Here is a 26731-nt window from a genome sequence, read left to right on the forward strand (position 1 = left end):
CCCATGATGAGGATGATGATGATGATGATGATGATGAAGATGATGACGGTGATGAGGAAGTCAACTGTACAATCACATCATTTGCTCCAATGAGGTGAATGCGGAGCAAACTGACATTCACCCATTCGCAGCAGTGAACGATTTGAGAGATTTTAGTCTAAACCCTGAGGTCGCTCAGGGAGTGTTCGAAAATGTATTTGTTTCATAGGATACATTGTAGAAAAAGGCTCATCTTTTGCATGCTTTTTTTGCTTTATATTTCATGTGAAATATTTTCCACAACAGAGAGAACTCTATGATGTTCACAAGATGATCTCAGTAGTCAAACTGTCCTTCTGAATCACCTCCTGATTATAAATGCTTCACTTTGTTATGCGTGTCTGTCTGCGAGGATATGGAAATACATGTACTCATGCGTGTGTGCATGGGAATGCACGTGTGTGTGCGTGTTTCCGTGACCCTGTGCGTGTGGGTGTGTGTGGGTTCTGTGTATAAATAAAATAAAAAATATATATATTTATATTATATGGATATGTATATGAATATCTACATACTGTATATATACATGTGTCTTCATGTATATAGGTTTGTTATGCTATGTGTGCTATGTATGTGTATATATATATGGGTTAATATATATATGCTGTATGTTTGTAATTCTGTGTATGTGTGTGTGTGTGTGTGTGTGTGTGTGTGTGTGTGTGTGTGTGTGTGTGTGTGTGTGTGTGTGTGTGTGTGTGTGTGTGTGTGTGTGTGTGTGTGTGTGTGTGTATCTGGGTATGTGTATGTATGTGTGTGTGTGTGTGTGTGTGTGTGTGTGTGTGTGTGTGTGTGTGTGTGTGTGCGTCTGCATTACAGAACCAGGCAGAGGCCCACTACAAGGGCCACAAACACGCACGCAAGCTGAAGGCCCTGGTGGGGCAGCGGGGCCCCCAGCGCAGCAGACAGAGGGCTGGACCCACCCCCCTGGCCCCCGGGAGAGACCGGCAGAAAGAGAGAGGGAGGGCTGAAGGGGTGGCCGTGCTGAGAGACACACAGCGGACCGATGAAACCAGTATGAAACCTTTCTACATCTATAAATCCATCTCTCTCTATGTATTTATGTATATTTTAAAACATCTCTCTCTTTCTCTGTCTGTCTCTGAAATATATATATATATATATATATATATATATATATATATATATATATATATTGTTGCCTGGTGGACAGTCTTGTCGGGGGCTAGGGTGACTCCTCAATGAAAGGTTCCGGGTTCGAACTCCAATGTCCACCCGTAGCTAAGCTAGAGCACAACACCCTAACCGCTAGGCCTGCCCGCTCCTCGATGACACACATCTGAACTCCCTGCAAGGCAATTTGATTGAAGCGTCTTGTAAATTACTAGAGCAGGGTGCTTCTTTGTGAGACATGCTGTGATTCTGATCCCATAGGGACCGAAAGCCCCCCCCCCCCCATCCCCCCTCCCCTTCCCTAATCTAGAGCGATCCTCAAAGTCTTCGTTGGCTTCACACAAACCCACTACACAGTTGATCTTTTGTAAACTGATAAGGCAAAACTGTCTCTCTGCAGCTCTTTATCAGTTCACAAATGCACAGAGCTGCACATTCATGCTTGAAAGCTCAGCAAAAGGACTGACTCTGTGCTCTCTACTCCCCTCTCACCATAATTGCAGCACTTTGCAGGTTCATTGATGTCAACGAGGTCCAGGTGCATGTTACGGATGCAGCTGAACTGCACTGGTGTGGCAGTGATGTCATAACCTCCTCCCCACTGCCACAATACAAAACATCCTCCTCCTATTGGTCCTCCTCTCCCTCTTAATTTCTCCTTCCCATCAATTCTCTTCTCTCTTGTTCTGCAAGGGAAAGGGTCACTCTTTCTCTTCCCCCCAGCATCTGTGATTTTGTGGTAACTACATAATGATAGCTCGTTGAGTTCTGTGGTTGCCATGGTATTTGATTGATGGCTTCATGGGGAGATGCAGACAAAGAACGGAGAGAACGCCCTACACGAGGGATAGAAAGAGAGAGAAGCAGGAAGACAGAAAGCGAGGAAAAGGGAGAGAGGAAGAGATGGAGAAGCAGATGGAGGGAATTAGAGAGAGAGAGATTGAGATACAGAATATGAAACAGACAGATGGAAAGACTGGGTTACAGAGGAACAGAACATTATACAACAAATGGAAAGAGAAAGAATTGTGATTGAGAAGAAAATTGATAAAAAAGGAGCTGATCCACAAATTTCCACATTAAACAATATTATAAAAAAATATTGCTGGATATGGTGCTAATTTATACATTTTCAGTAGCATAAGTGATAGACAGCTAATGCCTAAAGACTTGACTAACTATAGCATTCAACTACTTTAACACATTAAACAATATTATTAAACCTTAAACCTAATATGGTGTTAATAGATTCATTTTCTGTAGCTTTATTGCAGACGCTAATGCTTTAAGACTAGCCAAACCATAGTATAAAACTTAGGAGACAGCACCATCTCTGGTGAACCATGGCTACTGCAAATCTTGTTCCTGATTGAACTTGGTTGCCAGCGATATAAAGTATGTAAATATTCTAAATGTTCTAAAATAAAAATCCCTTCTTTCCTCCCACAGGTCGCATCGTTGCCACAATGTCTCCGGATTCCCCACGGCAACAAACTGAACCAACCCAGGCCAACGTGCTGCCGCTCATCCTGGTCTCCCCGAGCGCCGACACCACACCCACCTCACCGGGGCTGCCCCCACAAGTTCCCAACCAGACATGTTCTCCGCCCCCTGACACACTGATGTCAAAGGCGCTGGTGGTCTACACCGGCGCCCTCCTCCCCGGCCCCCTCCTCCCCGGCCCCCTCCTCCCCGGCCCCCTCCTGCCCGGCCCCCTCCTGCCCCTTCAGACCTCAGACCCCACCCCACCTGCCCAGGGCAGCTCCCCGCTGGGCAGGCAGGAGGAGCCGCAGGAGAAGGAGGTGAAGGATGAGGGGGAGACGATGGTGGAGGAGGAGGGGAAGGGAAGCAAGAGGAGCAGGAACAAGTTGCAGCTCCACTGTCCGTTGTGCAAAGTGACGGTGAACTCCAACTCCCAGCTCGAGGCGCACTGCCTAGGTACGTAGAGCCCATCCGCAGGGGTGCATAGCTCCATCGCAGCAGTACAAAGCCTGGATGTAGTGGTTCCATAGCCCCACTACCGTGGTATGCAGCACCACTGCAGTGGTAGCTACTAGCCCTACGCTAGCCACGTAGCCGACCTGCAGTGATACCTTATCGAAGCTATAGCTAGTCCCACTGCATTGTTTTCGTAGTGGTTCTATAGTATCACTGGCTACATCCCCCTACAGCAGGACCTAGACCCACTGTAGGGATTCCTTAGCCAAGTGCAGCAGTTATTAGGCCCATAACGCCCTCAAATAATGTCATGTGGTTGCTTTTGTTCAATTCTGTAGTTTTCTTAATCACACAACCATTGAAAATGCTAAACCCACCCTTTCTTGTCATTGGTGGGAAAAGGCTCTAGGCACAAACAGATGCTGGACGGTCAGAGTGGTGGCGGCACCCAATTGCAACGCAGGGTCAAGGTGACATCATCGGCTCGCCCGGCCAGCCGTCCAAAGTCTTGGGCAGGCTTTAAGACCAGAGCTGGCCCGGTTCCAGCCGGTCAGCCCTTCCACTGTGAACTGTGCCAGCTGTCCGTCAACTCTGAGTCACAACTTAAGCAGGTACGAGAGGCGGGACATCTTCTCATCTCCCTTTCCCATTAACAGTGTTTGGTTACTCTGTAGTTTCAAGCTATTCTCATTGTGCAGACTAACGATCTGTTAAATAACAAAATGCTCATGATTAGTTGAGGCTTGTTAACCAATCCGAGTGTCCGTTGGTCTCTGCTGTCTCCTCCAGCACATGAGCAGTCGGAGACACAAGGAGCGTGTGAGTGGGAAGCCGTCCAAGCCCAAGTTCACTCCGTACGCTAAGGTCCAGCCAAGCACGCTGCTCGCGGTGAGCATTCATAGACCTTGGACATATGAGCTGTGGGGGAAAGTCATTCCAGGTCGGGCCTCAGGCTGCTAATATTCACTTTATAAATGACTTATCAGGGTCTTAGACAGGGCAGACATTAAGCAAAGTACGCAGACGATGCCACAACGCACTTGTCAGTGACTACTAATAATGACCCGTCTGTCGCTTTGAATAGACAACACTGTGAATGTCGGTTACCATTAGTCATGACATATCTGTAATTCACTCTGAAAGAAAAGAGCCCAACTAGAGTCTAGCGTTGAAATACAGGATGTTCTTAAACATGTCAAAGACAAAGTCTATTTTAGGTACACATATTATGTTACAGTCAAATTAAAAACTCGATTTCTGCCTGAATATGGTCGACATTTAGCAGGTGGAAGATAAAAAAAACAGCCGCTGGGTGCCACATTAGACAATCGTCTGTCATGGAGTAATCGTATAGTAATTTTAACTCAGAACATGGGGACATGCTGAGCCCTTATCAACCTCTACAGGGTATCCAGGCACTTGTGCTACCCCATCTCGTCTACCGTCCTGTGGTAAAGTGCAGCCAAGAAAGACTTGGTAAAACTAGAACTAGCTCTAAATAGAGTGGCACGCATTCACCCATCAGTGCAGACGCAGAGCCACTATTCAATATTCATAGCGGGGGAAATCAAATCAACATATATATAAGTTCAGTCTGGTTGATGAAAGCGGCGTTGTATGTTTTCTGTCTGTCTGTATTGGTCTGTTTAAACGTTTAAGAGAAAGCCAGGCTAAACTCTAATCCTAAGGTTGTGACCTATTTGTTTCCCCATGCAGACTAAACTGGCCCTGCAGAAACATCTGTCCAAGGCCCTGCCTCCGGGCTTCCTTCACAACCCCTTTAACCCCGCCGCTCTCTGCACGCTAGCCTCGGGGCCGCTGGCCCTGAGGGGCCCACACGGCCCCACAGCCTTCTTCCAGGGGCCTCTGATCAGCCCCACACTCTTCAGGCCTGCCCCCGGACCCCTGCGAGCCACGCACGCACCCATAATCTTCTCTCCATACTAGCCGTCCGGCCACAACCTGCTAACTTTAAACCATACCCAGCCCAGTCATGGATACGCTTCCATACTACAACTACAAGCCAGGAGCTAATCAAGCGATGCTTACCCATGACTTTGCTAGCACAAAAGCTCCAGCTAGATCAAGCTATACCTAGCCTAGGCTGGCATAAAGGTACTAGCAAGTTGCTATCAAGCTATACCTGGCCTAGCCGAGGCTACCATAACAGGCTTATCAAGCTCTAACTAGCCTACGCTGGGCTAGCATTACAGCATAGCCAGTGGCTAATCATGCCAGTATAACATAACTGGGTTGGCATAGCAGTGTAGCCCTGACGACAGTAGATTGATGTCCCGTTTGGCAGGTTTCACGTCATGACTAAAGTATGCAAACTCCTTGAGCTACGGGGATTTAGATGTGAGACGCTGAGAGACCGTGGCGTCCCACCGAACATCGAAGATCCCCTGCTCTGATCAGCTGTTCTCCTGAGGTTCCTCTCAAAGCCATGATGACAAGACAGATTTATGTTTGTTAATAAGACCTTGCTAGTTTAAATATAGATTGTCTGTGTTCATTATACACGTCAACGTTGCCATTTATATCCTTATGAAGATTTCTCAAGTGTGCTCCAAGGGAACAAGTACAATCTTTTCATTTTGTGTTCTTCAGTTTTGTTTACATTGCACAACTCATTTCTGAAAAAAAATCCTTAAGATGATACATAACCTTTGAAAGACTGAATCTGCCTATAAGACATTTGGCTTATTTTGTGTGTGTCTCTCTCTCCCTGTAAGTCTCTCCGGGGAACATAGTGGCAGTCCGTCGTAACCCTTCAACGCAATGCCAAGTACAGACTTCAAGCACACAGTTTAATCCCAGGTTTTGGATTTGCAATTCTTTGAGCTGCATGTCCTTAAGGAGCAGGTGGGGGCTACGGGCATCTTGACCACGGAGGCCTACAGTAGACTGCAGACATCTGGTCGACATTGGGGAGTGAACCTGGAACTTTATGGCTGTGTTGTAGGGATCCACTCTGGCCAAGAGAGTGTGTGTTTCTTTGACTTATTATATCATGGTACAGCTGTGTTTTTTAACCTAATTTATGTATTATATATGAGGTTAAAAGAAGATGATGGACAGATCAAATCTGAATATTTTATCCTTGTTTGCTGCTAATACACAACTAATTCAATTCACTGATAACTTTATTGCAGACCCAGTGGAGCCATAATTTACAGCTACAGACAAACCTTAAAATGTACTAATTTCCCATCTAAAAAATACACATGATGCAGAGCAAAGCCAGTGCCTCTGATGTGATTCTAGCTACCAGGTTTGTTAGAACTACTACGGCAGAATTCCCAGACACAATCAGGCGACAAATACATGTATGCATTCGATATCTTATGACCTGTCTAGGCAAGACGGTACACCAACAAAGACAAACATATGGCTAGCACTGTTATGGCTTGATGCAGCAACAACTGCATTGCGTCGTCATCGTTATGTGCGGGGCCACCCTGTGTATTTGCATGCAGATTTTCCTCCAGCTGACCCACAAGAAAGCAGTTTACTGTTGTGTAGAAGGCTTTAAACTATGAACAATTCAAATTAGCACAACACGTAAACTTTCAAATCGACAATTTGGACCTTGCATAGCCTATAATCATCAGTGAGGTCATTGATGATACAGTGGCTGGCCTTTTACCTCTTTACATTTGTTGAGTGCATTACCAGACAAGAATAAGGACATTTAGATTCCTGGCGTCTTTTGGATTCAACAATCTTATCGTTGCTTTTTATTGCATTATATTTTGAGTTATGCATATTGCATTAAATTTTATACCATCATCAACCCCATACTGGCAGCATATTTGCAAAAAGCGTGGCAGGCCAGCCCCCTTAATATCAACAGGTTATCTGCATGCATGAGATGGTTACTGTATTACCAACCATACAGCCTTTCATCTGTACTTATAGGTCACTCATGTACAGGTGGAATAAAACAGGTGATAACGCTCCACTCTGCCTGATCCCGTTGCTAAAACAAAAAGGAGCAGACACAGTGGTACCCATGTAGACTGCACTGTTTGCGGTGCAAACCTGAACACCAATTTCCGGATGGTATACTTACACCTCTAAGATTTTAGTGAATCCTTTTCATGAATAACTCTCCAGATTAGATGCATTCAGGCAAAGGTGGCCTCAATATATGTGTTAGGTTTGGGGTTAGATACATAGATACATTTAGGCTGTTGTATTTAGCTTATATTTACTTGAGGAAGAATATACAGATATTTGCCATGTTTGCTTTTAAAGCAAAATTGGTAATCACTGGTGAGAATACAAAACTATATCTTCTCAGCAGGATTCTCAGTGACACCATTATTTAAAATTTAGTTTTTCTCCCTACAGATATTTTACCGGCCGACTACGCTCAAGGCATGCCTTGCTCTCTATATACATGATAGTATTTTACATTACATACATTTGGTGTGTACCAGTCCAGTATGCCCCGTAATCAAAGTCTCAAATTTTCATCCGGTTCTAATTTAGTGGGACGAAGCCAGTGGTTTAAGATGAACTTGAAAGCATGAAGGTTTTCTCCTCAGACCAGTCTCTCATCTAAGGGGGTTCTATCCACTATGTAATACAATGTAATTTCCGTTTAAAGGGTTTTATCATTTTAATGAGGTTAAGGGGCGACACCTCTTTGGCAGAACTCGCCACCACCATTTGAGAGCATTTTTTTTTATATATATGGCATCCAGAAAAGTTTCAGAAGTAGTTTCTTTGAAGTAGTTCCCCAAACAATAAATAATATGCTTGTCCTTCTCTTAACTGAGGGTGGCAGTGTTGAGCGGTGAAGAAGAGCTGCTCCGGAAGATGAAAAACGTCCTAAAACCTCATTAACCTTTTCATGTTTGATAATTATCGGGGGCCCAATGCAAGATATTTTCGTGGTGCCCTCAATCCCTAGTGACGAGGCTGGCTACACTAGGTAGTTCTCGAAGGCTTAATGACTGAATAGGATATATATATATAAATGAATGACTTTCAATAAATTAACACCCTGTGTAGCTTTAAATCAATACTCATTATCTAAAGAAACACATCTCTCTTCCACCAGATTGTGCCAAACCATCTCAAGCAATATGTCTTTGAAGTTGTATGAAGTATTACCTATAAACCCATGCATTGCATAATTTATTGTACATCCATTCATTGCAATAATGTAAATTATTATTCATTAAGAGAAAAATGTCTATAAATTGTTGTATATTACTCTATAAATTATACATTTCTTTCATATAACAGTGTTTGATTCTTATTAAGTAAATAGGCCAAGGGGCCAACCCCTCAAAACACATGAGAGAGAACAATTTCACTGTTAATTCATGATTATTTTTTAAGCTGTTCATTTTCCTGAGTCATAAATGGAAATAAACTGTCCATTAAATCAGAAAGTATCACTGAGCCGTGGTCGAATTTAAGAAAGGCTTCACAAAACATTGGCAATACAAAATCAAATTGCACAAGTTCAATAAATATGAGGCCGCATAGAAAGTAAAAGGTTGTTAGAGAGCATTTGACTGCCATCTACTGATTCAAATAATAACTATAAAAAATTATAGGGTAACAACATTGTTAATTATTAATTATTTATGAAACAATATTGTGATCTATATTCGGCTTTATTTGTATTTATTTTTTGAAAATGTAAATGTCTGGTATTATATTGAAGATATGTATCTTACGTAAATATAATGCAAACTGGTACAGAAGTGTAGATTAGGGGAAATCTGCATTATAAGGGTTATTTATGCCACATAAAATACACAAATGAAATATAACTAAAAACTGACCGTTTACGTCGAAGAGGAACCGGTTCATCATGGCTCTCGGAAACAGCGTCACTCGGATTCTCTCGGCTCCTCTCGGCAAGATGGCAGCTGTTGACATCGACATGCCGATGGAACCCGAATCGGGGTCCCAGATCTTCAATTTAATGGACCTGGAACGGTACAGATACACATCTACATCATCTATTTATCCGGTTTAGACACACAACTACAACTGGTTTGGGGTTTCACCCAGATATTGCCCTGCGGTGTTAACCGGCGACAGGGACCCCTGACCCAGTTGAGTTCCTTGCCGGGCCTTAAGCTAATGCTAATGCTAACGCTGAGGCCAATTGTAGTGCTAAGCTAACTAGATAGCTATAAAAGATAGCAAGACACAACACGTTGCGGATACAATTAGGCCGGTTTGAGGTTCATTTTAAGGTGGATTTGTGTTTAGGATGTTCGTTGCTAAATGACGAGAGGACATTGGTTCATTGTTAGCTAAGTCTAAAACCACTCGTATTGTGTAGATTAGCCATATCAACGTGACTGCTGCTGTGGATGCTACGCACATTGTGGTACTCGTATTGGTTTCCTTATACATTGTTTGTGTTTTTTAATCCCAATACATCAATATTTGTTAAATACATTTGCATATAACTGGCTGTTGTGACACCGTCATTGGCCGTCTTTTTAAAATAATCTCTTATCTTGTATTTTTGAAAATGCAGCACGGTGGCATCCACTCCAGACTTAACTGCTCCAAAACAAAACACCTGCATTGTGCTTTAATCTTCTTTGGCTAACATCATGGGTGTATTTTGATTCTTGTGTACATTCAATTCTGGTATATCTAGGCGTTCAGCAATTTGCCAGAACGCAGGGAAAGTATGGCCACTATCTAGAGCTAGGTTCAATCTTCCAGAACTTTCCAGGCAATGGTCTTAACTATTTTTTTTACCTCAACCACTAAAAGCTATCTAAATACAATAGCCAAACGGTGACAAACTTTTTACTCGTTTACATTCAAATAAACTGTCAACTCTTTGAAATGTTACGTGTTTAATAAAACAAAGGTGATTTTGGAACCTCATTTCAGAGTCACTGGTGAGGTTAATGAATAAGCGTTGAGTATGTTTTATGATTATAGTTCAATAATTTGTGCACCCGGCTCACTACAATATACATGCACATGATGATGTCAATGTCTTATGTAGAACTAAGTACACTTTATTGTTGAAGGATATTTTTCCATTCCCAACATTGAAAAAATGTCCCTTCTGTATTATTGATTCTTCGAAGACATGGGCATACTATGCTCTCACAATCTATTGTTACCAGGTCTTTAATATTTGTCGGAATAATGATGATATTTCATCATTATTGTATTGTTTGACCTGATTTCTATGCAAATAAAAGTTATAATCTTGCCTTCTTTATTTCACAGTGAGGCGGAGGTCTTCAAAGAGGAGGGGAATGCCTTCTACATCAATAAAGCGTACTCTGAGGCGTTCAGCTGTTATTCCAAGGCCATCGGTGAGACATCACTTTGTATTCCTCAACGCCACTACAGGCAGTACCTTCATGTGGGGGAAGCCAGGGTAGTAAGGAGCCTTTCCTGCTGGGGAGTCAAATGTTGCCAGGCTGCAATACAAAACACACAACGTTATGTACCGTCAGGTAGCTGTTGGGGAGGGACATGAATAACTGCAACTGGGGATATTTTAACTCGGGCTCAGGTCTAAAACCGGTCGTACTGGGGATTGGTTGACTGGTAAAGGAGTACTGATGTTAACTCATGCCAAACATTGTTCAGTTCTCTAGTCCACTGGTGCTGTAGGGTGCGAATGTACAGGATTTAGAGTTCATAAGGTGTGCGCTGCCCAGGTGTTGTGTCTGAGAATTCTGTGTTTAATTGAGGGTTTAACTCCTTACTTAACTGTCATCGTCCCAATCATTGCGGTTGTAAGATCACTGATTAAAGGAGAACCCTTTTTCATTTGTAGCGATTTTTATCCTGAAAATTGCTTTGGGCCTTCACCAAAGTTGAGTATTCAGTATTCACAGGATTTGGCATATCTACTCTAGATGCAGACCCCATGACCGGATGTACTTAGTTAATGTCATCCCAGTGCATCTATGAAACCAGTGGGCAGTTCCTTAAGGAATAATACGGATGAGCTGCAGGCAAATGTCCATCTTCGTAAATTCAGGAAATACTATCATGGCGTTGACTTAGACTAGGCTGAAAGATATGGAGCTGGATTCTTCCCTGGGACTCCGTCCTATTCTATCTTAACTGTGAGGTGACTGGGAAAACGCATGAAGAGTTTGCTTGTATATAAACCGCAGATGGTGCAGTAATGTTACCTTAACAGCAAATGCCCTTCTACTTCCTGAGGGAATTCCTTCAAATGTTCGTCATTTTTAGGGGAATCCCCTCAAAAACACCAATCCAGCTGCTGATATTGAAAGTGCTATTCAAAGTGAGACAACTGAAATCTATATCATCGGACTTGTGCTACAGTCCTATTAATGTGGACCCCCTCTCGAATCATCAGAACATAATGTAGTCCGCCTCCTAGCGAGGTATAAGCCTGTGTTACAGCGGGAGCAGCTGGTGAGGACAGTTCCCTGGCCCTTAAGGGCAGCTTCGAGTGCACTCGTCAGTGTTCATGGGATCCCTCAGACTGTATAAATGAACTGAATAACGTGTGTGTGTAGCTACATTTCATTTTGTTAAGGCTCTTGTGAGCCCAACCAAGATAGTCAAAGTGAAAATAAATAGTTTTGTTAGTCAAAGGAAAGCTGCTTTTTATAGAGGTGTTGGAACCAAGGGGAGGGAATTAAGAAAACACTGAATTCAGAAAGCTACAATTAATTCCAAGGACAAGATGGCGAGAGAATTTAGAAGCATTAACCAAAGAGCTCTCTGGAACGACATGAAGAAACTGAGGGGGTGTAATGAGAGGGGGAATACGGCTTAGTTATTCTTCATGGTTTTACCTCTGCACAAGCTGATAGTTTTAATGAGTTCTACTTGGGGTATGATAAAAATGACTTTACAGAGCAGACCGTAGAGCAGGAACAGTTCAATTCAAAATATTAGCACAGATGTTGAAATTGTTTGCGTCGTTTAGGCACACGCATACCAGAAAGAGTCCGGCTCCTGATGAGATCTGTGTGAACACCTGTGCTGAACAGCGCTGCATGTTAATGGAATATTTTGAGCTACAAAAGACAATTGTCAATTGTCCCTGTCGCCAAGTGTAAAAAACAAAAGACTGTGAATGATTTTAGACTGTAGCACTTGGATCTTTAGTTATAGGTCTTTAGATCCTCTGCAGCTTGCTTATAGAGCTGGCAGAGGTGTAGAGGAGGTCACCCTGATGCTGCTGACCTGCCTGTATCATCATCTTGAGGGCCCCCTGACTCATGCCAGACTTCTGTTCATTGATTTTTCTCATTGCTTTTTTACCAGTGTGTTAATGGTGTCCTCTTAAACAAGCGTTGCTCATCCTCTGGTTCACCCACATTGAAGTGTACTCTCCCCTTCTTTATATGCTTTACACAAATAGCTGCCAGAGCTGGTTTAAGAATAGACACGTCATAATTTTTTTGCAGATTACTTGGTCATGTTAGCCTGCTGAAGTTGGGGGCGAACTTGATCATGGACTGGTCGTTGCTGACTGTGTCATGGTGTTTTTCCTTGAACTGAATGTGTCGAGACAAAGGACATGATTATTGATTTGAGGAAATCAGCGCGCATCTTGATTAATCTGTTAAAAAAACGAATATTTGGTTACTGCTTGATTCTTGAACAGCTTGTTTACGTGAACCGAGCACAGCTCTCTGACCTTTATGAGCTGCGGGTCATAAGGAAGGCCCGTGCTATATTGGTCTGACCAGCCCCCTCAGAGAGAGAGAGCTTCCACTTTCAGGTAGAAGATAGAGTTCCAACTCAGAGGTCTAAAAATGTCACTCTTTTGTTTTAGCACTGCTATTAGAAGGCTGAATTTGCACTCATGGTTGCACTAAGCCCTTTCTGCAATCAGCCATTTGCTTGTCTTTGTCAACACATGAAGTGTACTGTAGGGCTGCAACTAACGATTATTTAAATAATCGATTAATCGGTCGATAATGTTTTGGATTAATCGATGAATCGGATAAAAAAAACACAATTGCCGCATCTTTATTCAAAAACGGAACATTACTTCAAATTCAGTGCAGCCTGAAGTGTAGTAACACCAGGTTATTGCTCCAACGTCCCGGAACTATTGAAAGTTATATTAAATGATAAAAAAAACACATTACAATGTATGATATACATTTATCTATAAACAGTATATAAGGGATGTCCATGGTTAACCGGTTAATCTGACAAGATCTTTAACCGGTAAATACTAACGGATAAAAATAAATTAAATCATCTTAATTTCTCTCAGATGAGAGGAGATTGTTAATTTTTATTGATACCCTTTTCGAGACTCCTTAACGATCCAAGTCTTTATTGATACTTTTCTATTTTTTTAAATAGAACTTGTGCTATTGCTTTAATTGCTGAAAAGATGATCATAGCTCAAGATAGGACGTTAAACGTGTCATAATTCCATTCTTCTATTTTATATTGCTGGGAAAACCACACATCAATCATATTACTGAGCCGACCTGAACACATCACAGTTGAGTTGACACTGCTACTTTTTTTTTTAGCTAACTAGCTTTTAACATGGATTTTAAAAACTGGATTACTATTTTTTTAACTGCCGGACTTTCTACACCGTCCGGTTGTGTGATTACTACCGCTGATTTGAATGACTGTTGATGCATGCGGTGCAGACTCAAAGACAGTGAAGGTACAACACTTTTATATAGGCCTACAGTCCAGTGTTAAGATATGGCCAAAATACAAGCTGTGGTCGCTCACACTAAAGCTTGCTGTGGGTGTGCATAAACCTGTCGGCGGCTGGCTGTAAACAGTGCCGCGCCTACGAGTGACGTATTAATCGCGCGACTCAACGAATCGATGACCAAATTGGTTGCCAACGCTTTTAGTAATCGATTTTATCGATTTGTTGTTGCAGCCCTAGTGTACTATATTGTCACTTTACTGTATTTTTGTATCTGTGTCCCGGCTGGTATGTTGTCTTTCATGTCATTGTTATGATGGATTGAATGTCGTTACCTGGCTGCAACCAAATTTCCCCTAGTGGATAATACATTTTGAGTTATGATGTACTGGGTCAATCTTTATTTCCACCAGGTTTCCTTTACACTCTGCCTAAGATGATGACTACCATTGTTTTCTTCTTTGTTTGACCCACCTTTTTTTTTGTCAAGATGCCTGCCCCAAAAATGCCAGTTACTACGGCAACAGGGCAGCCACGCTGATGATGCTGAGTCGCTTCCGAGAGGCTCTGGAAGACTCCCAGCAGGCCGTGCGGCTGGATGAATGTTTCATGAAGGTGTGTTCAAATACCAGACAGCATGCATGTGAACTATGGCTGCTGCGATTCGCCAAAGTAATCGATCACATCGACATGAAAAATGTAATATATGAAGTGAGTAATCTTTCAACGTTTAACTGGTGGAAACATGTTTTGTCTTCGTATCACTTCAAAAGGAAAAATATATAAATCACCTTATTGCTGTTGGCTGTTTTTGCCTCCACTAAGTGGTCGAACACTGACTTTGTTCGGACAGCCCTTCGGTGTACATGTCGCTTTTGTATCTTGATCAAATATTTATATGTTAACGTATGGGAGTGCTTTAAATTATCACAAAAAATATCACAACACCAGCGCTATGCAAGAGCACGCAGAGAGAAACACCCTCTATTCTGAATGACAGGAAAGGAAAATCCTACATCCTCAATACTTTTTTATGAACAATGGATGAAGGTTTGAGAGTCTTGTTTAATACTGATTTGTACAATTTCTCAGACAGTATACCAGGCCGGTTGAAACTAGCTTAGTCTCATTAGTACGTTCTTATGTAATGAATGGCCAAAATGACCTGTGGTTCTAAAACTTTTACATCTTCACTAAATAATTGACACGAAGCAGACATGCGCAGGAATTTTGGAGTACTTCTTGAACTCTTGATTTGAGCACCCATCTCAAAATGAATACAGCTTTCTTTCACCCTTGTAATATTTTAAAATGCTTGATTTATGCAGCCTTATGAATAATTTGTTATGAAATGTCAAGCAAATGTCAAGGACTTCTTTGAGTATACAATCAGACTCGATTTACTTTTTTTTTTGAGGATGTGTATGTTGAGAAACCTCTTAAATATTGCCTGAAACTTGTTGACCATGTACTAGTTCTGATACAAGTGCAGTAGTGCACCAAGTAGCAGACCGCTGGTACACTCCTTAGTGCTCCAACCCAAATGATGCGTGGCACTACATAATATCTGGCCCCAGCCCAAGCCTCTCCAAGTTTAAACCCTCCCCCTGTCCTCGCTCCCCCCCAGGGCCACCTGCGAGAGGGAAAGTGCCACTTGTCTCTCGGCAACGCCATGGCAGCCAGCCGCTGCTTCCAGAAGGTTCTGGAGCTGGAGCCTGGAAACATGCAGGCCCAGCAGGAGGTACGAGTTTGCCCGTCAAACACTCAGTTCACTGTCCTTCACAGACCGCTGTCATCACCCACTGTCGTCCACCATCCGATTCTAGCAAATGCTGCTGGATCTTGGAGAGAGCTACTCACTTTTGTGTACACTACTTTTTTGCACTCAACCTTGCAACCTTTACACTAAAGATGCTCCAAAACTGGTAACGATAACAATACAGGTACCAATACTGAATGTGAAGTAGCGGTACTTAGGTATCCTTAAGTTAATAAGTGTTCTCGCTCTCTGAATGCCTTTGGTGCATCTCTATTTAATGCCACTCAACCATTACTAAATAAATAAGTCTGACGCTTACAATTTCAATGGGGGCATCATTCTTTAAGGACTGAGTGAACTTATGGCCTGGAACTTATGGTACTATTGTTTGTTTATTTATTTCAGCACAAGAACGCATCATCCATATTGGAGTTTGAGCGAGTTGCAGAATCTGGCTTTGAAAAGCGGGATTTCAGAAAGGTAAGTTCTCCCCGTGAGATAGACTCAACCCATTCACTGGATGGGCGTAACCCAGCAACAGTGTGGTGAGCCTCCTTGATGTCCATCCGTATAACTCGGTATGGCTTGTCCCCTCCAGGTGGTGTACTGTATGGACCGGGCCCTGGGCGTAGCCAGCGCGTGTCACCGCTTCAAGATCCTGAAGGCCGAGTGTCTGGCCTTGCTGGGACGCTACCCCGAGGCCCAGTCGGTTGCCAGGTAACTAGGGCTGGCTTAACGGGTCGAGCGGAGACTCGCCTTGATACTTGCAGATTAGGGTCGATCCAGCTTTGTGTTCATTAGTTCAGAGTCATCATTTAGTCTGTAAAATGTCTATAATAATGTCAAATGCCAAACAAACGTAACCGGAGTCCAAAGTGATGTCTTGAATTTGCTTACTTTATCTGACCAGCAGCCCAGAAAAACAAAAGTATCCATTTAAGAATGATCCATTAACTAAATATTAGCATTTTAGAAGCATTAAGCATCATATATTTGACTTGAACAATTAGGTTACTATCAGATTAAGATACATTTTCCTACCATCAACGAATCAGAACCCCCACAGCCCAGGTCTGAGGTGGTCTCATTTTAGACGCCCTCCGCTCTCTGCCCCCCAGCGACATCCTGCGGATAGACTCGACCAACGCTGACGCCCTGTACGTGCGCGGCCTGTGTCTCTACTACGAGGACTGCATCGACAAGGCCGTGCAGTTCTTCGTCCAGGCCCTGCGCATGGCCCCCGACCACGAGAAGGCCCGCCTCGCCTGCAGAGTACGTCCCTGGTGGTCCCTGGTGGTCCGGCTGTTAGGTCGATGTTTATTATTTAGACCAAAGCTATACAAAAATTAGCGCAAATCACCCCAGCTAAGGTGATGGACCAACTTCAAGGGTAGAGAGGCTCCTCACGCCCTAACCTAAAGAGCTCGTCTTGTCTTGCATGACATGTGTGTTTACTCACTTGAAATGCATTGATAGGTAAACCGCATTAAGGTGGCTATAATAGCACCATATAGGATTGAGAGGTATCCTACAGGTCTAGAGGTGGTGTGGTTTTTGCTCATGGCCAAATCTGACTGTAGGCAACCTTGGCCTATCAGTGGTTAGAAGAGGCTTCTGAATGGTACATTAACTCTCGAATTACTATCCTTGAATTTTTGTACTGTCTGGTTGTTTTTTAGGGTAGGCTGTGCAGCACTATACGTTTTTAGTTGTTCTGTAAACCCCAATTTTGATTGGATCCTTTGATTGTATTTGTTCTCAGCCTCTCTTGTTAGTCAATTTTGGACACGCGTGTTGTCTACTAAAGGAGGACTGGACAGAACTTTGTAGATGGAGTGTGACTTATCTTGGTTTCTCCTGCGCCTCCAGAATGCCAAGGCTCTGAAGGCCAAGAAGGAGGAGGGGAACCAGGCCTTCAAGGACTGCAGCTACGAGGCGGCCTACCGCCTGTACACAGAAGCCCTGACGATAGACCCCAACAACATCAAGACCAACGCCAAGCTGTACTGCAACAGAGGAACCGCAGGAGTTAAGGTAGATGAAGGGAGACCAGGCAGCTAAGGGTCATGGAGTCAAGTAGGGCCGACACTAAGTTTTAATTTCATTGTCATTAATGTGATTTATGATCGTCAAATATCAGATGTTTACCGGTCTAGAAGAAACAGTCTGCAAGTTCAGCATCAAGTTTAATTCCTTTAGCCACCAAGAGCTGTCTCCAGCGGTGAAAAGCAACACAAATGTTAACTCTTGTTTTGCTTCTATTTCTATCATTTATAATGTACAAGAGATTAGAATACTGTCATCCTCTCATGTTGGACTGAGGGCCGCAGGACGCCGCGGTGACGGTGCCCTCTTGGGGTACAAAGTGGTATTACGAGACGGTACTGGTCGGTGCTAGCTGGGCTAGCTACTACCTACCTAAGTAAATATCTCTTCAACACAATACATAGATGCCTTTGACATGACGGCAACGTAGCTATTTATTCACCTTTTGCTAAGAATTATGTTTTAAACTTGATTCATGAACAATTTTTTTTGCATTTCTGAAGCATGAGGCAGCAAACGTCTGGTAACCTCATTCATTATTTGAACAGTTAATCGATTTACTGATTTAATCATTTAATAGTTGCAATCCTAGAGTTAAGGTAAGGGGCCAGGGATATGAGGTCAGGAATCTTGTGGCGTGTGTTATGGTTATTGGTTATCATGTTTATATTGAGTTAAGGAATGGTACATTGGAGCAAGCCTACAGTAAGGCTATGGAGATGAGGGTAAAGAGAGACCAGGCTGGTATGGTTATAGCGTTAAGGTCAGGGACAGACAGTCATTTTCCAAATAAAGCGGGACACAACTGGGCTAGGATGGTTTCCAATTGTATGTTTCCGATGGTATCCAATTAAGGAAACATTCCAGTGCCATTGCTAAACATCCTAGCTAGGATCTAATTTGTAAATAATTGGATTGCTTAATTCCTCAATCTGTAGGGTTCTGCCTCTGCGTTTTCACCTTATTTGAGGTTCACAAGGCTTGTACTAAAGCCAGCAATGCAACAACACAGTTTCAATGAACTCCCACTGTTTGCATGTTCCTCCATTGAATCAGCTAGTTCAGAGGACTCTGTCTGTGCACCATCATCGTAGTGAAGTGTTTCCACCGCTGGCTTACAAATATAGAAAACTGAATTGTGCTTTGAAAGAACCGTTGATGTGTCTGGAGGACTCTAGTCTACGGTGTATATACTGTATGTTACATACGTTAAACATAACCTGTTGTATCGGACGACATCCTAAGAGCCTGTTTCTAAACCGGATTTGATGTTGTTCTCACCAGCTGACTAAACTGGATCAAGCCATCGAGGACTGTACCAGCGCCATCAAGCTGGACCCCACGTACATCAAGGCCTACTTAAGACGAGCCCAGTGGTACGTTAACCGGGGGGGGGGGGGGGGGGGGGGGGGGGGGGTACGTTAGCCTCCGGGGAGATTGCCGAGTTATAACGGCAAGAAATTCTATTTTAGATGTGAAAATAAAGAAATGCATATTTTGCATCTGTCCTGGCATGGTAAAGTGCTTTTCTCTTTAGTTGGATGCGTTGTGCATACACTAACCAGAAAACAGATTTTACCCGTAAATGTTGATTGGTGTAAAAGTATAAATATAGCTGACTTTGGTACTTTTGTGATTTCCTTCCAGCTACACAGACACTGAACAGTATGACGACGCGGTGCGGGACTACGAAAAAGTTTACCAGACAGAGAAAACTAAAGGTAAGGTGTCAATGATACCATGGAAGGTTGAGTGTTACTGTGTGTGTACTGTGTGACTTTCTAGCTTCATGGCTAGATGCCATGTCTACCGTACTCCAGAAGCCTGTTCTAACCAAGAGTATGTGACTACTGGATTATAGTTGAAACTGCTCCCATTTGCCAGAGTAAGCTGAAGAGGCTACTTTTCATGTATAGCCCCTAGGCACGCGGCTAGTTAAAAACATACATTCATTAAACAGACATTCAAGCTCCATTCCAGGACAGAGTACCTGTAATGTCATTTAAGTCCAGTGGATGGAACTCCATGGACCCACACGGAGCCCAGTTTCATATATCATGTGTGTGTTCAGAACACAAGCAGCTGCTGAAGGCTGCCCAGCTGGAGCTGAAGAAGAGCAAGAGGAAAGACTACTACAAGGTGCTCGGCATCGGCAAAAACGCCACCGACGACGAGATCAAGAAGGCCTACCGCAAGAGAGCCCTCATGCACCATCCGGGTACGCACACTCGTACAGTACACTCGTACAGTACACTCGTACAGTACACTCGTACAGTGCTCGATAGGGGTTGGAGGTTAGGCTTAAGGTTCATGGGTTATGGTTTTGGATGAAGAAATTGGAGTGAGGGGTTGAGCTATGAGGGGTTGAGCAATTAGGACTAGGGGTTGAGCTATGAGGGGTTGAGCTATGAGGGGTTGAGCTATGAGGGGTTGAGCTATGAGGGGTTGAGCTATGAGGGGTTGAGCTATGAGGGGTTGAGCTATGAGGGGTTGAGCTATGAGGGGTCGAGCTATGAGGGGTCGAGCTCTGAGGGGTCGAGCTCTGAGGGGTCGAGCTCTGAGGGGTCGAGCTCTGAGGGGTCGAGCTCTGAGGGGTCGAGCTCTGAGGGGGTCGAGCTCTGAGGGGGTCGAGCGACTGGGGTGACACTGGTTGAGCGACTAGTGTCTCAAGGTGCAGGCGTTGAGGTTAGGCTGTGAGGCATGTCGTTGGTCAACGTTGAGTAACGTTCCCAACATCTTGCGTTTCCCGGGCAGACCGTCACAGCGCCGCCACGACAGAGGTGCAGAAGGAGGAGGAGAAGAAGTTCAAGGAGGTGGGCGAGGCCTTCACCGTGCTGTCGGACCCTAAGAAGAAGTGTCGCTACGACAGCGGCCACGACCTGGACGACGACGGTGGCTGTGGAGGCGGAGGAGGAGGTCAGATATCTCTTACTACTAGTCATCCCAGATGAATGCGGCAGTTGCAGAGTCTGTCTCTTTCAGAGGGTACTTTAATGATGGTACTGGAATGAAAGATTGAACATAGAAAATATGTACATGATAATGTCTACTAGGGGTGTGACCGGGACAACGTGTACACGTGTAACCGGTTAGTAAATCATAACCGTTAAGGAAAAATCAGTAAACGAAAACCGAAAAAAAAAAATCTAAAATAACACATACTATTTATTTAGCGATTAATAAAGCTACAAATGTTCCACTTGGACAACATTAAGGAGCTAATAAATGCACGCGATAAAATGTTGGGTAACTGAACACCGGGCATTAGGCTACGTCATGTAACGTGTAAGATCACGGTTCCAGTGCTGGCCTCAACCGTACGTTCACACCAGGGATGGAAATTAACACCCGCCACACGCCATTTGCGGGTGGATTTGTATGGTGGCGGGTGAATTGTGTCACTTCACCCGCCACTGTGGCGGGTAATACTTTCCAGTCAGGTCCGATCAAATTTGCATATCTAATACATTCGTTATACGGCGCTGCACAGTTCCACAACCATTACTGTCAACATCCGGGCCCCTTCTTCCTCTACGCCTCTTTTGCTGAACTGCGACTGTCAATATCCGGGATAATATCGGTAACAGGGCTCTCAAGTCTCATGCGTTCGGCGTGAGACACACGCAATTCAACCCATGCACATGCTCACACGCCACATGTAGGGTAACCACTGCCAGACGTCCTCTTTTGCCCGGACATGCCCTCTTTTTGACACACTTTTAAAAAATGTGTGTCGGAATTTCAAAATCGTCCGGGATTTTATTAAAGCCTCATATATGTTCACATTGAATTTGAGTTGCGTTTCTCTGGGTCGTTCACAAACTAGTTAGGCTACGCCCTCCCCTACTCAGTTCTGTTCGCTTCGCATTGGTGGAAGTGAGTAGGGGGAGTGGTTAAGTAGAGCCTTCAGATTGGACGGTTTGACCTACTCAGTTACCGTCGTGTTTTGTATTTATTATTTTACCATTATTGTTTTATAGGGACAAACATTAACAAATTTCTCCTACAGGGGATTGATAAAGTTCTATCTATTGAACAGAAAGAAACACTTGGTCATACTTTACACACTTTACTACAGCATTGGCCTACTGAATGCCACAGATATATTTTCAGCATTGGACTGAATGCCACACATATTTTCTTCTGAATATTAGTGTTAAGGGCATATAATGCTTACTATCATACGTTAGTTACCATGTCTGTGTGGACACATTTGTATGCAGTCACATGTAAATACAAAAAAACAAATATTCTTATTGACTTATGATGGTGTAGCCATGCATGTTTTATTATTAATATGTCAATTCGTTTTTTAATGAAAATACTTTGTATAGATGAATTATCCCCAAACTTGTCATCGTAACACCAACTGATGTGTATGAAAAACACTTTTCTTATCTATTGTTACTATTGTATTGTTTAAAATGTACGCATATATTAAAAAATATATAGCGTTTAAAAAGTGGCTGGTAAAAAAGATGAGTGGCTGGTAGATTTTTAAATCTACCTGCCACAGTGGCTGGTGGGCAAAAAAGTTAATTTCCATCTCTGGTTCACACCAAACGCGACGGGGCGACAAGATCCCATACAAAGTGAACGCAGAGACGCGTATCGGGCGAATTTTTCGTGAGAAAATGGGCGACAAGTTTTGATTTGTCACGCCACACTTTTGCCGTGCACAGGCGAGCGCGTTCACGAGAATTTGTAACAGCCAATCAGCGTATATAATATAATATTTGTATATATAATATCACGGCCAAAAGCTTGATTTTCGATTACCCTCCAATGGTCGTATAGCGCGACTGCTGTCCGCTTAAAATAAATAAATAAAACGGTTAACCGTGTAAACGAAAAAAAAGGGGTTGTGTAACCGTTCACACCCCTAATGTCTACATAAGACTGTTACGGTAGACATTATTAACAGTTTGTTATATTATTGAGACTGTTAGTCTTCATGCATATATGTTGAGGTTTATTAATTCATTTCTTTGCACATTGAGTCTTAAAATGGTTAAATAATACTCAATGGTCATCGCGATTTTCCTGACCTGAATCTCTGAATTCTTGAATTTGCAACCAAGTTGGACAGGGCTACTTTGACGACATGGCAATCGAAGCCAGAAAGTTAAACACAGCTGTGTATTTATCGCCTTAAGAGAGATGGATTCCACACTTTCACATCTTTTCCTTCTATCAGAATATTTACAATGACTATTTATGACTTATCTTTTATTTAGCTCTACATATTTAGCTATTGATATAGTTTGCAGTGATTGGTGCTGCATGTCATTAGGGAGAAGATAGGTTAAGGCCTGTTTGGTTCTCAGAATCCTTTGAGCACACCCAATGCGACCATGTTCCATAGGGTTTTCAATTTGTCTACAGGGTTTTTTTCAAATAATTTAACTGCGGATAATGGTTCACAAAATTGTCATCCCCTTTTTTCAAACAATAACTGAACAAACTACTCTTTGGTTTGTATTAATCTACTGCACTGTAACAAACCTTTCTAACGTATAGCAATTTCATGAATTCATTTGGAATGAATCCAAAATGTGGCTAGGTTAGCTAGACACTGTAACCGAGTTGTTTGCCAAAGCAGCCTTGCCTGCCAGCTAGGTGGACATCAAACTGCAGTGGTGCCCTAAAGATGCTCTCCCATTGGACTGCGATCCGCTTTGGGAGACGTCTTTGAAGTGATGGAATTTGAAAGCATTTCATGAACCGGAAGAGCTTGTTTTTCCACCTGATCTACCACATTCTATCACTACTAGAACCCTGCCTTTTCCTAAAAAGAAATGAAGATGAATTCATTGATCAAGGCCCAAACTGTTTTCTACCCTGTTAGGGCTGTACCCCACTCCAATATTCCAAGGCTAACCATATTCAGCACTTAATAGACATTGTATAAATCCCAACTGAACCCAAAAGGTAAATTTTTAGGGTGCAGCACCACCCCTTATACACAATGAGTACTTTGTGTTCTCTTCTCCGTAAAATAATTTCATGCTTTTGTGGCAAAGTTTGTGCTGGTCTATTTGATCAAATTTATCCAAATTATTGTTCATAGGAATATTCATTAAATCTTCGATTTTTGCATTCGTTTCTTTATCCAGATTTTGATGCCAACAACATCTTCAGGGCCTTCTTCGGGGGACAAGGACAAGGACAAGGACAAGGAGGAGGAGGAGGGTACAACTTTGAGTCAAGCCCAAGTATGTGCAGCTGTTAGGACCTAGCTTAGCACTTCTGTCATATCTCTTATGCTAAATGAATGCTATCACATTGCTTCGGTTAACTGGATAGTAAGATTCCTAAATTTACTTTCATACCGTGTGAAATGGCTGAACCACAAAACCAGCCTCAACGGTTTTGCTTGTAAGAGCAAGTTTCAGTTCAGTTTTTTGAACACTATTTAAAAAAAATAATAATAATCTGCGTAGAGTAAGGGCTGTGCGAAATAGCTGTGTGAGATACATAAAATATTGTACGTATCAAGTATTTTTATGGTCAACCGGGTTTTTCAAGCGGCAGCCGAGACTTGCCTTGGTTTTGTGTTTGAAACATTCTCGATGGCTTACTCCATCTCCTTCAGGCATTAACGTGAGTGAGGGGTAAAAAAAAGTCATTTTCTACTTTCTTTCAGTTTAATAATATATAATATGTAGGTATCTATATAATATAATATCGAAACCAAAAGCTGTGAAAGGCTCCGGATGATATTATGAATTAAAGGCTGCGTCGTGTTCTCGGAAGTCTCTGGTACTTAAGTAAAGACTCGTAGTGGGCTTATCTCAGCCATGGTGGAGAAGGAATTTGGGGAAAGAAACTTTTGCTTTGACTTTCAGTCCAGATTGAACCGCGATCCGAACATTAACCAATGACATCGGTGTATCTCATATAGGCGAGAAACAAACTAAACGGATGACACCAGCGCTGCTACAGAATCAGTCCGATAATTATTTTTGCAAGATGGCTACAGAATTGTTTTGAAATGGTTTTGGCTGATTACAATAAAATAGTTAACTTTGGCTTTTCCTCTAAAAGAAGCTTTCCTTTGCAAGGACATTTTTGCTGTTTTACCGACCAGATACGGCAAGAGTCAAATCGGTTAGACTCTTGTCTCTCGGTTAGCTTCGCTGGTAGCTTAGCGTATGGGGCTCTGGATACGTCTCCCCTTGTATTATTCTGATTGGTCGTAGTGTTATCCAATTGAGCGCAGTGATATTTAAAAATGCTTGCTTGGTGCCTTCCCTCGAGTTGTGCCATTTTCATTTCTCGTTGCCTGACTACAGCTTTCTAGATGTGTCTGGATTTCCAGGCTACAAATCTACTGCATTAGCAGCATCTTCAACAGTCACTCTTTAAGGGCAGAAAGGGCCCGGTGGCAGGCGATCGGACATTTTGCAAAACAAGAGTTAACATTTGTGTTGCTTTTCACCGCTGGAGACAGCTCTTGGTGGCTAAAGGTATTAAACTTGATGCTGAACTTGCAGACTGTTTCTTCTAGACCGGTAAACATTTTGTCACTTTTGGTTTGTTGAGAGAATAACTGAAAAGAATCTAGGTTTAATTGAAGATGGTCCATTAGTTTATAAAAAGAAGGTAGTACTTTCAGGATAAATCGCCCAGACCTAATCACCCTTTTCTGTTCCACAGATGCCGGTCCTGGTAATTTCTTCTTCCAGTTTGGTTAGCGCTGAAGGAACGTGTGACGTCGCCGTGACCCTGCCGTGGACAGTATGAAGTCTGATTCGCAAACTTCTCCGACGGATCTCTTTCTCCCAGGGTTTTCTTTCTTTCTTTTTTTCTAAACTCCTTCTATTCCTGTGCACACTTCTTTGAGGACTCCCTCCCCCCCCCCCCCCTCCCCCCCCCCCCCCTCCCCTCCCCCCCCCTCCACTCTGTCGTTCCTGTGTCCTGGCTGGGGTCAAGGGTCACCGTTTTCTGCTCCTACGGACTCATCATCACATCTTCACATCATTACTGACGTGTGGTGCAGGGCTTTTTAAAAGAAAAATGAACAAACTCTACGGAGGAGATGCTTTACTTCACTAAAGCACAGGATGAGGTCCCGCTAGGGTTTGGATGATGTCACACCACACTCTGGGATGATGTCACACTATACTGGGATGATGTCACACTTGACTCTGGGAGGATGTCATGCCAGAGTCTGTGTGACCTCTTACCAGTGTCTGGGTGAGATCATACCACAGGTTGAGGTCATGCCAGTGCCCGGTTGATGTCTTGCCATATATGTGGTCGAGTTTAAGTTTACCTATGCGGTTGCCAAAATAATACTACTGCTTTCCTCATTTATTTTGTTAAACTGGGGACAGATTCTAAATTAGTAAAACTGCTGCTCTATACTTGATCAGACCAAATTTACGGATGTTTTCACTTTTAATTTCACTCGACTCTTTCTAAACTGACTGGACTTCATATTATTGGGGAAACCCCCACTGCCCGTGTGCGTGTGCATGTGTGGGGTGTCAGAGTTTGTGCGTGCGTGAGTGTGTGTGTGTGTGGGGTATGCTTGTTGACTGTTTGTTTTCCTGCAGACTGCAGGATCAAACTGCAGGGTTATGTGTCTAGTATCGATTCAGGCTTTTTTGGAATGTAAACGAGATCGGTATTTAGGATCCTCTTCTGTGTTTAATGTCCCTATTTATATTTAATGTATATTCACACTGAAGACAGCTCAGTGCCACAATGTATGGCCTTCCCTTTCTTTTGACCTTTCTGCATTTTGCTTTCGTCTTAATTCGGCTGAAATTGAAATCTCTTCTTTGTCCTCGTATTTGATTTTTATATTTTTGTTTCTGAAAACGAGCCAAACTCGTGTCCAGGAGATGGCTTCAGTGGCAGCCTCTAGTAGGTTTTTTTCTGAGGCCATACAAAGCTCTGTACACCAAAAGGCCGCGTTCCTGCTCAAATGATCCTTTTGTTTTAAATGACGGAACCGGTCTTGTTGTTCTCTACAAGGCACTGGTCAGGTTATACATGTTCTCCTGACTGAACCAGTAATGTCATCTTGCAAGCTGAAACGTCTCCTCCCCCCTTACCTACCCACACGCCTGAACCCTGTTTTTTTTTGTTTGTTTTTTAAGCACCTCGAATGATTACCCCCCCCCCCCCCAGCCCCCGCCAATCAGTTAGACTGTCGTTAAGTGAATCAT

The 26731-nt window shown here is 43.0% G+C and overlaps 2 protein-coding genes across 2 annotated transcripts in view; both read left to right on the forward strand.

Moving 5' to 3' along the window:
- The window catches only part of LOC130371860 (zinc finger protein 385C-like), a 47284-nt gene extending 38820 nt beyond the window's left edge, over positions 1–8464 (forward strand). The window contains exons 6-11 of the mRNA XM_056577720.1: positions 859–1054; positions 2623–2975; positions 3009–3111; positions 3514–3722; positions 3901–3999; positions 4828–8464. Coding sequence (XP_056433695.1) covers positions 859–1054; positions 2623–2975; positions 3009–3111; positions 3514–3722; positions 3901–3999; positions 4828–5058 — 1191 coding nt within the window. The 3' untranslated portion in view covers positions 5059–8464. The remainder of the gene's footprint in view (positions 1–858; positions 1055–2622; positions 2976–3008; positions 3112–3513; positions 3723–3900; positions 4000–4827) is intronic.
- A 498-nt stretch (positions 8465–8962) lies between these two features.
- LOC130371545 (dnaJ homolog subfamily C member 7-like) lies at positions 8963–25418 on the forward strand. Its single transcript, XM_056577359.1, has 14 exons — positions 8963–9075; positions 10345–10433; positions 14238–14362; positions 15375–15488; positions 15912–15986; positions 16105–16223; positions 16625–16778; positions 17376–17540; positions 18837–18928; positions 19200–19273; positions 19624–19770; positions 20307–20468; positions 23669–23767; positions 25212–25418. The coding sequence occupies exons 1-14, from the start codon at positions 8999–9001 to the stop codon at positions 25247–25249; spliced, it is 1530 nt and encodes a 509-aa protein (XP_056433334.1). The 5' UTR covers positions 8963–8998; the 3' UTR covers positions 25250–25418.
- The last annotated feature ends 1313 nt before the right edge of the window (positions 25419–26731 follow it).

Source organism: Gadus chalcogrammus, chromosome 18, assembly GCF_026213295.1.
Source record: "Gadus chalcogrammus isolate NIFS_2021 chromosome 18, NIFS_Gcha_1.0, whole genome shotgun sequence".
NCBI classification, from domain to species: Eukaryota; Metazoa; Chordata; class Actinopteri; order Gadiformes; family Gadidae; genus Gadus; species Gadus chalcogrammus.

Excerpts from the sequence above, each read along its gene's own strand:
- LOC130371545 (XM_056577359.1), top strand. The coding sequence starts at position 8,999 with ATGGCAGCTGTTGACATCGACATGCCGATGGAACCCGAATCGGGGTCC. Across the intron at positions 9,076-10,344 it reads AATTTAATGGACCTGGAACG|TGAGGCGGAGGTCTTCAAAG; the intron begins GTACAGATACAC and ends TTTATTTCACAG. Across the intron at positions 19,274-19,623 it reads CCAGACAGAGAAAACTAAAG|AACACAAGCAGCTGCTGAAG; the intron begins GTAAGGTGTCAA and ends GTGTGTGTTCAG.